Here is a 14800-nt window from a genome sequence, read left to right as displayed (position 1 = left end):
TATTCGGTGAATCTTATTTCAAAGCAAGTGTGTTTAGGATTGCACCTTAGTGCCTCTGGCAAATTTTCCTGAAAAAGGAATTGCAGAGCACTAAGCAGCTGCAAAAAGCCAGTTCTCTGTGCAGTTATGCGCAACACACCAAAAGTTACTGTCAAAAGGTTATCTTGTCTTGACTATTGACATCATGCGTAAATGACAATATTGTGATGATGTTAAAAGGATCGGTCATTGACGAAGATTCTAAAACCCGTCTCTCTCTCCTGTTCCCCGCAGCTCACTAACCCCAACTGTTTTTTCCCCTCCAAAAAAAATTATTTTAGGCAACACTAAAGATGCTGTTGGACCATCTGAAATTGGTGGCTTCATACCATGAAGTAAACAGAATGACATGCCAGAACTTAGCTGTATGTTTTGGGCCTGTGTTACTGAGCCAGCGGCAGGAAACCACCAATCATAACAACAGAGTTTTCACTGATTCAGAAGAGCTTGCCAGTGCCTTGGACTTCAAAAAACACATAGAAGTTTTACATTACCTACTCCAGCTGTGGCCAGGTAAAAGTCTTAAAGGAGCGTGTGTGTGGAGAGAATTTAACTTGCATTTACAGAGGGGTAGCCATGTTAGGCTACAATCCAACATCCCCCCTCATGACAGGTTGGGAGGGGGGCTGGATTGATTGGAACTTTCCCTCTGCTTGCTTCTATAGTATCTCTGCTACCAGAGCCCGGCAGACACCCCCATAATGGGGCATTTCAAGGGTAGGGGTGAGGCTGAGCTGGCCTGGGCCTAATTGCTGGCCAGCATCAGGTCTGATTCAGGTCTGATTGCTGAAGCAGCCTGAAGCTTTTGCAGGGATCAGACCCCATCTGTCAGCCTCCTTCCCCCATCTGCCATGACTGTGAGTAGCTGGCTGGACTGTGGTTGCAGCAGTGGCTCCACAGAGCCTCGATTGTGGCAGCGACAAATTTGGATTGCAGTCTTAGCCTGTTACTGCAGCAACAACAAAGAGTCTTTTGGCATCTTAGCAAATGTGTTATAGCATAAGCTGTTGCAGACTTAGAGTCAACTTCAGCAGGTGTAGTGTGTGTGTGTATACATATACGCACATACATATAAATACACACATGCACATATGTATACATTATTTATTTATTATTTAATTTATATCCCGCCCTTCCTCCAGACAGGAGCCTAGGGCGGCAATGTTGTAGAGCGGAAGACACTATTGTAAGCAAGGAGGTTGAAAGTAAATGAAACTCGTAAAAGAATAGTGTGTGACAACTATGTTAAAGTTTATATTATGTAGAGCTGAAACAGTAACAATTCACAAAGCAGTGTTGAGGAAAACACAAATATACATCCAGGTATTAGTAAGCTTATGACACCTGGAGAGGTGTTATCTCGATTCAGGCCTCCGCTGACAGAACTGAACTTCTTAATAAGTTGTAAGTCTCCCTTTTGAAGTTCCTTTGCTTGGTCATGGCTACTTTAAGGTCAGTAACAGTTTCCTGGGAAGGTTGAAATGTTCTAACTTTCGTTTGCACTATTTATTGCATACTGTTCTTGAGTTTTTGTGAGAAAGATGGGGCAAAATACTTTAAATAAAAAGTGCTGATAGTAATAATGTCTCCTAATTTTTTTGGCTGCAAGCTACAGTAGAAGAAGTGAATAAACAGAAGGTGAAGGCTCAAGCATTGTTCCTCCTGTCCGCTTCCTGGAAAAAACATAATAAGAATGCCCATTTATGGAATGAACCCAGAGCTTGCTTGTTGTTTTTGAGTATACTGATCACCATATAGCTGGGATGGCAGTGGTGGGAGAATCTCTTTCTTCCTGTCTTTTTCCCCTTTGCCAGTTACTGATGTCTCAGCAAATAACTGATGCCCTAAAAATATTTTCAGAATGCTTGCTGAAGCCAAAAATATTTGATATCGAGCTTAATCCAATTTCAAGCAGAACTGCTACAACAGTCAAGAATAAAGTTGATGATCACAGCAAATAAACTAGGCAACTCTATGAACGGCTGTGTATTGGAGGATAGTCTCATTTTTGCATAAGTGTGTTTTTGATGGTTTGCCTTTTGTAGTTCTGAATGAGCCATGCTTATTAAGAAGGCATGGCCCCAATCATGAGGTTTGCCTAATGGCAAATTAAAATCTTTTATTTATTTCAGTTTATATCCTGCCCTTCTTCCTGAATTAACTGTGACCACATTATTCCAATTTGAAACAGCACAGCATCTTTGTACTTTCATTAAATATCTTCATTGTGTTTCTTTAAAGTAAGATACTTCACTAAGTGTGTTTGATTAACACAAGCATTAAAAGCATCTTGCTTTTTATTTTTCAATGATAAAATTGTATCCTTTCTGTTCTGCACCCATTCCAGGTAGCTGTAATAACTCTGGTCTGTGTCTGGTATTATAAAAACAGCTTTAGATTTACAACTTTAAAAGCAATGAGAATAGGGTATCACTTCAAAGCTCCACAGAAGGTGAATTCACACAGGGTAATTACCATGGTGAAGCTGTTGCAGGGTGACTTTGGGTGGTAGCAAGTTTACTAGTAATTTCCAATTTTACTGTATGTCTGTGGTGTATGAAATATTACCAAATCCATTTCATGATAGGTTTGTTGTGTCACCAGATCAGATGAGTCATTGGAATCTCTAAGGAGATGGAGAATTCTCTGTTGCTACCCACTTTTCCTGTCTGGATGTTGATATGGAACCCCTTGCTGTATGGGGCAGGTCTACTTCAACTGGCCTTTGGGCCCCTGGACGATGTTTAGAAATAGTTTTCATCTGCCCACATCCCAACTATTGTTATCAACCCTGATGGTAGGAAAGGTGTGTGGAACAAAACAGGTTGAAACAGTAGGTTAAAGATTGGTAATGCACAGAATGCCTCCCCTTCCTCCCAGTAGGAGGAATATCTTAGAAACTGGTATTTTATTAATAATGATGCCAGTGCTTAATACTCCATTTCTTGATTGGTGTTCCAGTGTTTATATAACAGCCTCTCCACTGCCAATTTATGCATTATGTGGATTATTCTTTATCCACCAGCGAATCCATCAGATGCCTAACAGTTTTTCTATCTGGATGTGTGTATTAACATTCCAGCATGCAGGATACTGTATAGATCTGTCATTAATTTTTACTGGGTTAGGGACAGAGGACCATATTGCATGAATGCAATGAAGATAATAAAGTGTACTGGTCCAAAACACTTAGAAGCATCTGCTCACTATCCATGTGTCATGAAATATCCCTGTTGATACTCGCCCATGAGCTGTGCTCTTTGTTATTATAAGTCCAAAGCGCATCTTTTGAAAAGGTCCCTGTTCCTGGGCCCTCTTTGCTTTGCTTTTTTCCTTGCTAGTGAGAGCTATTACCACTCTCTTATTGCTCCACATGTTGTTTCACCACCTTTTCCCCAACTGCTATTCCTGAATCCTCTCAAGGCAGAGCCCCTTATGAACATTATTCAGCCTAGTATCCGCTCAAGACAACCAACTTTCCAAACTGCTGTGGTAGGCCAATCTGAAAGAAGAAAGTGCTTTTCAGAGTAATGTGTCTGCCTTGGCAACAGCAGCTTCTGGTGGTCACATATATAATGCCAGCATTTGACAAGGCACACTCTAGCCTGCAGCCATACTTTCAAAGTCTGTTGCAACCATGATGGCTGTGCTGTTAATGTAACAGTGCTGCGAGTGTCTCAAATCACCACTTCTCCCTCAGGTAAAATACCTAGGAAATGATAGCTGTGGCTGGTTTGCTAGAATTTATGGGTCCCTGACTGAAACTGGGAGTTATGAAAAATCAAAATGTACAGAGAACGCTTTTCTGTACAACGTTTATTTTTTGTTGTGATTATTGCCAAGGAAGCAAACGGGCTTCCAGAGGGTTTCAAATCTTTTAGAAGGAGCATGATGTCGTACAGTGTCCTTCAGCTCTTGAAGAATTTAATGAAACGTTGTGGAGTGAACTCTGTTCTACTGGAGGAGCCAAAGCCAGAGCACGGACTCTCAAACATTAATCCTCCAATGGATTTGGAAAACTTGATAACCATGTTTGTGCCCAAGTTCAGCTCCACATTTTTTTTAATGGAGAACACATGCTCCTTGTTCAGTTGGAAAGCACAACAAAGCTGGCACTTAAGGTTTAACACTTGACCCCTTTGCCTTAAGAGAGCAACGCTTAAACAGAAGAGTTTTTGTTGTGGTGCAGGGCTTTCTGTTTTTTAAAAAAAGCAGAATTGTTAAAGGCTAATAAGAGACATGCCCCCTATGATAAGGCTCACTTCTGAAGGGAGGAATTTGAGCTTGAAGAAGAGCTGCCTTGTTCTTATGATCGTCTAGGATAGTGGTAGTCTCATTAAATGTTTGCATATGTTGATCTCTCAGCTTGTGACATGATGGTTATGGGCAGGAATTGGCTGTTGGCATACTACTGCAAATGTTGCTTCCCCCATCAGACTTTCTATAACATTTTCTTTATTTTTTTAAAAAAATATCTTGCCCTTCAGTTGAGTTCAGTTAGAACTCACTCAATGCCTTATGGATATAGAATAAATGCAAAAAAAAAAGTCAGTACAAAATTAAAAACAGCATCAGACTAGAAATGGGGGGGCAGGGCTTGGCAGTAGTTCCACAGGTGTGGCACCAATACTGGAAAGAAAGCCCCTTGAGTTGTTTTATGCTGGATGCAACTTTGGATCCTTCTAGTAGAAAAGTAGCTGCTGATTTGCAATGATGTGTCATAAATAGAATCTTACACCTGGCAGTAATTGTACCCACCTGGCTCCCAAACCTATGCAGGCTGTCCTAGTGCTTTACCCATGTCTTTTCATTTTATTTTATTTTTCATACTAAGTGCAGTGTAATCAAATAAATCATTACAGTCTTTGTGTATCCCACCCACCCAGCTCACTCCGAACTTCCAAATCCTCATAAAACATATGCATCTATATAGCCAGGGAAAGTTCTGAAAAAACAGTGATAATCAACCATAATTATGCAGCCCAAAGTTTTGCAAAAGGGGCTAGAACTTGTCTACCTCCCTCTACCTGTGCAGTATATAAAAAAATGGCTGCCAACAAATTGTAAAGGTGTCCTTTTTCATCCCAGGAGCTACTTTACTTTTTGTGGCAATTTTTCTACTAACGCTATCTCCTACTCCTTTCTATGCCACCTATCCAATGACATACCAACCACATCTCTTCAGCCTCTAGCTATTACTTGGCATTCAGCTATTAGCCTATGCAGGCTGTCCTAGTGCTTTACCCATTTCTGTCTCACGTAAAGAATGCTTGTGAATTCTGTTTGATGCTTTAGTTAAGTGGGCAGTCATTAAAGAAGAGCTGAGTTGGATTTCTTCCCTCTTTCTCTGTATGTGCATGTTGCGTTCCTAAGTAGTAACATTCGCTGTCAGTTGAAACCTAGGAAGTTGCCTTAAAGAGAGTCAGGCCAGTGGTCCATCTATGCTGACTGGCAGCAGCTCTTTGGGGTCTTTTCTCACCTTACTTGGTGATGCCAGGGAGTGAAGCTGGGATCTTCTGCATGAACATATGTGCCCTGTCACTGAGCAATGGCCCCTCCCCAAATGGAGCTTGTTCACATTCAAGCTACCAACTCTTTTCACAGAAGAGGTTGAAGTGCTTCTTGTACTGCTGCTTTCTGTATAATATGATTGCCAAACCTACACTTGCTAGAATGTTTTATCTTCTGCATCCTTTTGAGAGTCTCAAACTGTTGTTCTAAATGCTGAGTGTGGCGGCCTGTTCTGTCTCTCAAAACTCTCCACACACAGCCAGTCTCTCTCTCTCTCCCCCTTTTCCCTGTCCTGGGTCCTCTGTGCCATCCAAGACCTTTGCCTCCCCTTTTTCTTCATCACATTCTCTTCGATATCCATGCCTTTTAACAAGCTGTATCCTAGGCTTGGACCAGTCCACCCCTCCCAGCTCTTGAATTACGTGGGGGAAAGGTAGTGGGGCCCTTAATGAAATCCACAGTGCTCATATATGCCCTGCCCTGGTTGCCTTCTAAAAATAGCACAAAATGTAAGAGGGACAGCCCCCCTTTGCCACCTTCAATTCAAACACTGCTTCAAGGCCCCAAAGTTCCTTCTGGATCATGATTCTGGATCATGATTCAGATCATGATTCTCAATATTCTGTGCTGTCCTCCCCCCCCCAATTTCCTAGGCAAGTATTTAAGCATTTTGGGCAGGGATGGTGCCCCTTCCGTGTTCCATATTGCAACCAGCACATTGTTGAAATTAAACAAAAATTGCATGGTGGTAGAAGCACTAGTAATATACATGGGACAAAGACATTTGACAGTTGAAATATGCAGAGTTAATGGTCAGTAAAACATTTGTGCTATTTAACCATAGGAGGCTGGTAACGAGAGGAAAGTCTTAGTCTGTTGAGCTGTAAAATCATGAGTTCAGGTAATAAAAAATTACCAAATATATGTGGAGTGTATTTTTTTCCTCCCTCTGAGCTGGAATTAATGGCTGCTTAGGGAAGAAAACCATTGGAAAGCTTCGGCTGGCTTTGCACACATTTGGATCCATTTGAACAGACAGCTTTCTAGAGTGGTGACTATGTTTGCAAGCAGTTTAATATATTGCTGGGCTTGCTTTCTCTTACACAGCTGAATGTGGATGGCAGATGGAAGCTTTTCAGCTCTTACTTGAACTGTATTGTGTTCGTGGATTGTGATTAACTTGCAAAGTTAATCAAGGCACTTCCAAGTTTAACAGACTCCTGCAGTTGCAGCTAAACTAAGGCATGATAGTTTTGATATGGAACTTTTTCTACCAGGCTTTCCCTTCCTAATATAAGATTAGTAGCTAGCACCAAACCCAAATAGTAGAATGTATTGGCTGTTGTATGCATGCATAAATGCATGTTCCAATTCTAGAAGCAGAGAGAAGCAATGCAAGTCTTGTGTTAGTTTCTTTTGATATGTACAGTTCAGCTAACATGTAATAAAAATGTTCTTTGTCTTAGTGCAACATTCAGCTGTCAAAGAATCTGCATTGCCTGAACAGCAGTCTTCTGTGACTTATCTGAGACCTAAGAAGCAACGGCCTCAAATGTTGAACTTGAGCAGTACTGAGATGTCAGGCATCCTGAGGTCCAGGCCAGCCAGACTGGATAGCCCTTCAAGTAACCGCTATGCTGGAGACTGGAGTGATTGTGGGGAGAGATACTTCATAAGCCCCAAAGAGGCTCTGAATGAAGCAGACTACGATGAGGTTCCTTCAGAAGATGCAGAAAGTGGGGATGATGGCAGCAGAGTTGTTGGTCCAGATAAGCTGACTGAACGACCCCACTGCATGTCCAAAGAACATACATTTCAGGCCTATTTGAGAGTGCAGACAATGGATTCTGCAGTGGACCACAGAGTAAACCTCAAAGATCTGCAGGAAAGCATTGATACTCTGATAGGAAACCTGGAACGGGAACTCAATAAAAACAAGCTTAATATCAGTTATTAATGATTAATCTCCCTCTGCAACAACTTCCTGTTTGCTGTCACCTTTTTCCTGTTTCTTCCTCAAAAGAGGGGAGGCAGAGAACGCCCAGCCTTGGTGGGGGTGCAGATATTTTCATGGCATTGTGCAGTGGTTTTGATTCACCATAGGGTTAGTGCATTCATATTACACAGTCTGTTCTGCTTTGTCATTCCTCCTTTCTCTCCCCGTCCCCCCTTCTCATTTGAAGAAGGTATCGGCTTGACCTTCTGGGTTTGAAAAAAAATGTTCCTTTTTGTGAGATAATTCTAGAATTTCCTTTTCCCCTTCAAGGTACTATGCACTTATGAAGTTTGGACAATTTATGCAAGATATGCAAGGCATCATCTCTGTCTATATTACACAGGAACAACGGTCACTTGTTCCTGAAATTTTACCCCTGATACGGATGTTCTTCCAGAAGGGAGGATTAATGTTGCTGCTTACGTGATAATTTGCAGCACAAACTGCAGGTAGATCATGTTCTACCATATTTGACACCTTCTTCACTTGCAATGCAAAGGCTGCTATGAAAATTAAATGCTTTTTATATATATCTATATAGCTATATATGAAAACGTTAATTGTACAAATATTAATGTATTCCTGTATTAACGCTTTCCTGCAATTATTTAAACGTGAAAAAAATAAATATTTTTCTAACTTTTTGTTTTATACATATTTATATTTTAAAAGCATTGGGCTCAATCCACTCCATTTTGGGTACAGTGCCTGTATGTGGAGAGTTCACCATAGGCCCCCTCTCTCTCCTTCCTGCTCTCTCCTCTGTTTTGGCCATGCTAAGCTGTTTCCCACTGACCAGCTGATAAGCAGAAAGGGGCCAGATCAAATCCAGCTGCAGGCCAAGTGTGGCCCAAGGGTTCCCCTCCCCTGTAATAGAGCATAAAATGCGGACAACACCTCATGCAGGCAGCATAATAGGCCATTGTTGGAAACAGAAGGATTGGGCACGCCATGCATCCCATATTGTGTCCAGCCTTCCCCTTTCCCCACCTCAAGTCAAGAAGTAGAACCTTACAGGACAGGGGAAGCTCTGTTATGCCCTATGGGAGAGCCTGTGGCTGCCTAGGTCAAACCCTTTGTGCATAGGTATTTTGGAAAAGGGGCATATTAGAAATGAATACACACGTAGCTTCTAAAACAGTACTCTTCAACCTTGGCTTCCCAGTTGTTGTTGAACTACAGTTCCCATCATGCCCCAGTCACCTTAGCCAATGATCAGGGATTATGGGAGTTGTAATCCAACAACACCTGGGGACCCAAGGTTGAAGAACACTGTTCTAAAAGAGACCTGCATTGTGTGATGCCAAAATAAGTAACCAGATAAGCGGTGGTGGGCATGTACTGGACCAGAGGAGACTTGCTGTACAGCTGTGAAGCGTTTGAGGGTGACAGCTGACACTGATGTCTTATTGCCCAGATAATATGGTGCGTTTGTTGCATCATTTTGCCAGTTGTGCGCTTTCTATTTTGATACTACACATTCTTAAAATTTCTAGACAAGCTTTTAGAAATGAGAATGATTGCCCAGGTTTAATACAAATATGCATAGGATTGTATTCAGCATATTGCGCAATTGAGTGTTCTCCCCCTCTCCTTCCCCTATGTGCCCCCTAAAACTGTTCTGGGGGTTCCCCCAACCCTCTGGAACTGATTGGGGACAGCATGGGGTACATACAGGGAGGAGGGGAAGAAATCCCCATGCACTAACGCTTCTGTTTAGTTGAATACCACCCATATTGTTTGAAAGGTACACCACCCCAAATACAGATACTTGTAACTTGTCCAAAGTTCAACCAGATTCTAACACTGGACCAAGTAGTATTTCATGCGGGTTTGAAGGTCATCGCTTTATTAATGTCAAAAGTTCAGAACATATGTGTGCAAAAAAACCCCATGAGATATAAATTAGGCTGAATTTGAAGACTTATGTTGCTTTTTGTTTGAGCCTCATACAGTAGACTTAATTCAAAAGTGTAGATCTCTATGCCGAATCATGTATGGTAGGTCTGTATGTCAGTACCCTTTGATTGCAAATTTAGAGCCCTAACTCTGTATATTACTATTTTTGTCCTAAATCAGGGCTAAGGAATTGTGGTCCTTCAGATGTTGTTGGGCTCCAGCTCCCATCAGTCCCAACCAGCCTGGCCAATGATCAGGGATGATAGGAGATGTAGTCCAGCGACATCTGGAGGGCCACCGATTCCCTTGCCTTGCCCTAAATCAACCTTCCCCACATCTGTAATCGAGATGTTTTAGACTACAACTTGCATAATCCTTGGCCATTGGCTATGCTAGCTGCATCTGTTCAGAGTCCGAATCCAACAACATCTGTAGGGTGCCAGGTTGAGGAAGGCTGACCTAAACAGAGAGTTTTGCCAATATTTCATGCTAACCAGGCTGGCTGCTAGTTGGGGATGTCCCTATATAGTGCCCCCATAGTTGGGGATGTGGTCATTACTCCCATAAACTGTGTCAAATGTCAGCCATTATGTACTGAGTTGCATGGGACTTTAAAAGAGACCGTGGCATGATCAAGTAAGACAGAATCTCCATCTCTCCCTCCCTCCCCATAAAAATATATAATTAATTTATACTACTGTAGGGGGGCCGTAATTGTGCTGTGATTGTATTCTATAGCTTACTAGCAGCGTGATCCTTAACATATTTATTCAGAAGTTGAGTCTTGCTGAGTTCAGTTGAGTAAGTTTAGGATTGCAGCGACAGTGCTATACATAGCCAATTCAGGTCTACCTTTGTGTTCAAAGTTGCTGACATGGACTAGTTAGGAGATCAGACAGTTCAGGTTCTCTGAAATTATAAGGCTGGTTTACAACTTGTAGGTGGTACAAAGAGTGGAGTCTTGTGATGGTGTATGTGCCCCTACCCCCACATGCATGTAGAACAGGCCTTATGATCAAACACATGCTTGTGCACATCTTACCCAAGTAGTCTGTACACTTTGAAAATCGGTGTACAGATTGTAGGGGATGGGTGTATGTATTTAGGGGATACATAATGTATGTGTCAAATTGCAATACACATTGGAGAGCTAATATGATGTAGTGGTTAGTGTTGGACTGGGACCTGGGAGACCCAGGTCCCCACTCAGTCAAGGGGTTCAGATTCCAGAGAGCTCACTGGGTGACTTAGCCAGGAAGCTCACTGGGTGACCTTGGGCCAGTCACTGTCTCTCAGCCTAACCTACCTCACAGGGTTGTTGTGAGGATAAAATTGAGAGGGGGAGAACCATGTTTGTATGCCACCTTGAGCTCCGTGGAGGAAAGGTGTGATATAAATGTAATAATAAAGTAAGTAGTAATAAAATATTCTACGTGTGTAAGAAATATACATAAGCCCAAGGTCCCCATGCCCTGGTGCATGTAAATTCTGGTGTCAAGTGGCTCTTCATTTGCATGCAAATGATTGGAAGGAGTCCACATAAGAGTGCCCCAGAATATAGCCTCCTGGGTCTACTCCTGTACTGAATAAGACAGCTCTTGGGTATCTTATGCAAAGATGTATGAACAGAGAGAGGGTGAAGGGAGGAAAAGGTAGTCATATTGGTCTAAGTGGGATATTTCAGGTGTTCTTAAAGCTTTGTTGATACTTACACCACTTTAGGCCTCCCCCCCAGCTCACTTTTTGTAAAAAAGGTTGACATGTGAATGGAAAGAGTGCCTCTTTAAAATAATATGTCTAAAGTCCTGAAAACATTTTGAAGTTTTTGATATTTGCTTTAATACCAGAAATATTCAAAAAAGACATATCAGTTTACTTTTTATCCTGCCAGTTATGTTAGGCTGATATTGGCAACTCCTCAGCCCTGCCTTTGGAAGGATGAATGCGACAAACCTTTTTTAAACTTATCCTCAAAAGTTTGATATCTTAGTAGTTAACCAAAGCAAATGCAAGTCTTATGCAAATCTAAACTAAAACTAAAAGTCTAAACTAAAAGTGAACTTCTATCCTCTGTCTAGCAATAAGACCCAGGCAATAAAAATTATACAACCAATTGCCTCCTAAAAAACAAAGGCCGGGGGCTTAGTAATGTAGATTATTTAAGCTTTTAAATGGAAATACTTTATAAAAATATGAGTTAGCAAAGGGTTTGTTAAAGAGTGTTTTGTATCTTACATACTCAACATACTGTTTTACTTCTTTATTGTGTCATTGGCCCGTCTTGGCCTATGGACCTGGTGTAAATGCTATTTTAACTTGTTTGTGTTCTCCTTATATATTGTCTGGCTACTATAATTTTTTTAGTTATTTATTTACAATAGGATGACTGAATTTGGTGCATGGTTTTCACCATATGTTTTTGAAATATCACCGCATTTTTCCCAGTCTCATTTTTATTAATTTATTATTGTTGGTGTCGCCATACACAATACAGTCATTGCAACTCAATAACAATGGTACTGTTTGAAAATTTTAACCTGAAGCATTTATTGATAAGCTGATGTATTTTTTTAAAGTATATGTATAGGAAGTGGATTATTTTTGAAATACAAATGTTAATTCTGAATAAAATCTGGATTTAGAATAAAAATGGATTATATTTTGTAAAAGGTTGCCATTCTTTAAAGAGAGAAGCTTTTGTGACTTGTACATATTTCTGTATAATATATTTCTGGTTTCAAATAATACACTTAAAAGCTTTCCCTGCACAAAAACTACTGGGATAATAATAGATCCCCCCCCCTAGTATTTTAAGGGCTATGTAGTAATTCAATGTACTCTGATAGGGAGGATACAGAACATAACGCTAATCAGGAACCTAAACCTGAACAGAATCCTAACCGAACCTAATCCTAGTGGTGTGGTGCTGTCTGTTAAGTGCTGGAGGTATTTATATCTTTTGTTCATAGTGATTGTTCTTTACCATTTGGGAGACACACATTTTCAGGAAGAAAAATATTTTTGAAGTGAATTTAATTGTGCTTGTTTCAATAAAGATGGAAACATTATATTTTTAAAAAAGTAAAATTTGAAAACGTGTCTCCTGAAACATAATCTGTCAGGATACAATATAACAATGTATTTGTTAAATTGAACTGCAATAATCTTGATAGCCTGTATTAAATGACTTCAAATCTGTTTTAAATTAATAGCATCAGTACATCCCTGCTTAGGGGTAGACTGTGTGCCTACATGATTGAAAATTGGATGGGTGGAAATTTAGGTTTGTGATGACCCACGTTGTTCAATGTGCTTATTTGCTTTTTTAGAATGATCTATCCCATGTAAACTCTCCTTGGTCTTATTTAAAAACAGAGGAATGTTGGGATTCAGTCCTAGTTTAATACAGCTTGCATTCTGCCAACGTAAAGATATTGCTGGCTGGTAGTGCAACCCCTCACTAACGCGGCTGGTTAAATATGAATGCAAAAGGACCCAACATCTCTGTATGCTCCATGTATAAGCTTTTTTCATAATAAGGGTGTCTTAGATTGCTGTGCACCACATTTCATCTTTCTGTCTGTTGTAAAAGTGCCTCAAAATGCTATACCTATATTGGTGATATTTGTGTAATCTGTTCTTAGTTATTTTATATAACAGTTTATATAATAGTCAGGCAGAGGTTTGTAACAGGTTCTTCCTAAAGAGTATGATTAGGATTCATGTTGCATACAAACAACAATAAATGTAGGGATTACACCAGCTTGCTGCAGGAAAGTGGAAACAATGTTCTTGTACAGACAAGTTTAGGATTTTCTGTTGTTCAAGAGGACATTCTAGGTCAGTCAGCAATGGATGGCATGGTGAAGCTGCATCGCTCACCTAAGCATCCTCTGCCTGTGCCGCTGAAGTATCCCGGGCCAGAGAAGGGGACGGGCGCAATGGAGAGGTCAACATGCTGCAAACATGCCAGCAGAGCTAATCTGTGGCTGCGTACACACCTTAAAAATTAAAGCACATGTAAAGCACATGATTTTCCACAAAGAATCCTGGGAACTGTAGTTTACCCCTCACAAAGCTGAATTCCCAGCACGCTTAACATACTACAGCTCCTCCAAGGATTCTTTGGGGAAATCATGCTTTAAACATTTGGTTTCTTCAATGGCCCTATTTCTAGGTTTCTGCAACAGTGTAAATGAATGGTTCGTGGCCCATTCTTTTCAGTACATCGCTGAAAAATTATTATTATTATCTAAACTTCTATCCAACCCTTCCAGAAGGAGCCCAGGGTGGCAAACAAAGAATAAAAGCAGCAAAAACATCTTAAAACATCCCCAAAACAACACATCCCAGGTCCCAGGCTATGGTCTGAAGGCACATAAGGCCAGCTCCCTGCTGAAGCTAAGCAGGGTTAGTTCTGGTCAGTGCCTGGATGGGAGACTGCTTGGGGACCGTATGTAAGCCACCTTGGGTTTCAATTGTGAAAAGAAAGGTGGGGTATAAATGAAATAAATAATAAATAATAATAATAATAACATCTTAAAAACCATATTTTTTAAAAATCTATACAAATTTCTTAAAAAGCATTTCCAAAACAGATGCAAACTGGGATAAGGTCTCAAGGCTGGTTGAAAGAGGAAGATCGTCAGTAGGAGAGAGAATTCTAAAGGACCACAACACTAAAGATCTACTTCTTATGTTATGCAGGACCTCCTGATAAGATAGTATCTGCTGGAGGTCCTCACCTGCAGGGTGCAGTGATGAACTGGGTATATAAGGGGGAAGGCAGTATTTCAAGTATCCTGGTCCCCAGCTGCATAAAGGTTTGTACACCAAAGCCAGGACCTTGAACTTGGCCTGGCAGCTAATGGGCAGCAAGTGAATTCTTTCAGCAGTAGGATAACATGTTGGCAATACCCTGCCATAGTGAGCGGTCACACTGCTGCATTTTGCACCAGCTGCAGCTTTTGGACCAATCTCAAGGGAAGCTCCACATAGAGCGCATTACAGTAATCCAGCCTGTACCAGTACAAGGACAACAGTGGTCAGGCTATCCTAGCCCAGAAATGTCCACAGATGTCTTACCAGCCAAAGCTAGTAAAAGGCACTCCTAGCCGCTGAGGTCACCTGGGCCTCTAGATGCAGGAGCACTCCAGACTACAAACCTGCTCTTTCAGAGGGAGTACAAAGCAGGCAATTGATCAATTATCCAAACTCTGGAACCTCCAACGTAGAGCACCTCTGTCTTGCTAGGATTCAGACTCAATTTATTGGCTCTCATCCAGCCCACCACTAAGTCCAGGCAGTGGCCCAGGGCTTGCACAGCCTCTTCCCGTTCAGATGTTGCAGAGAAAT

General features: G+C 41.1%; 1 protein-coding gene across 3 annotated transcripts in view; it reads left to right on the top strand.

The window, feature by feature from the left end:
• SYDE2 (synapse defective Rho GTPase homolog 2) overlaps nucleotides 1-12010 on the top strand; it is a 60989-nt gene extending 48979 nt beyond the window's left edge. The window contains exons 6-8 of one of the 3 annotated variants that reach the window (XM_061633528.1): nucleotides 321-552; nucleotides 6395-6451; nucleotides 7017-7098. In XM_061633528.1, coding sequence (XP_061489512.1) covers nucleotides 321-552; nucleotides 6395-6405 — 243 coding nt within the window. In that variant the 3' untranslated portion in view covers nucleotides 6406-6451; nucleotides 7017-7098. Of the gene's footprint in view, nucleotides 1-320; nucleotides 553-6394; nucleotides 6452-7016 lie in introns of all 3 variants that reach the window. The other 2 variants (XM_061633527.1, XM_061633526.1) reach the window with 2 other exon arrangements.
• Nucleotides 12011-14800: the final 2790 nt, after the last annotated feature.

The sequence above is a fragment of the Rhineura floridana genome, chromosome 6 (genome assembly GCF_030035675.1).
Source record: "Rhineura floridana isolate rRhiFlo1 chromosome 6, rRhiFlo1.hap2, whole genome shotgun sequence".
NCBI classification, from domain to species: domain Eukaryota; kingdom Metazoa; phylum Chordata; class Lepidosauria; order Squamata; family Rhineuridae; genus Rhineura; species Rhineura floridana.
The sequence above is the reverse complement of the archived record's forward strand: the minus strand, read 5'-3'. Positions and strand labels throughout refer to the sequence as shown.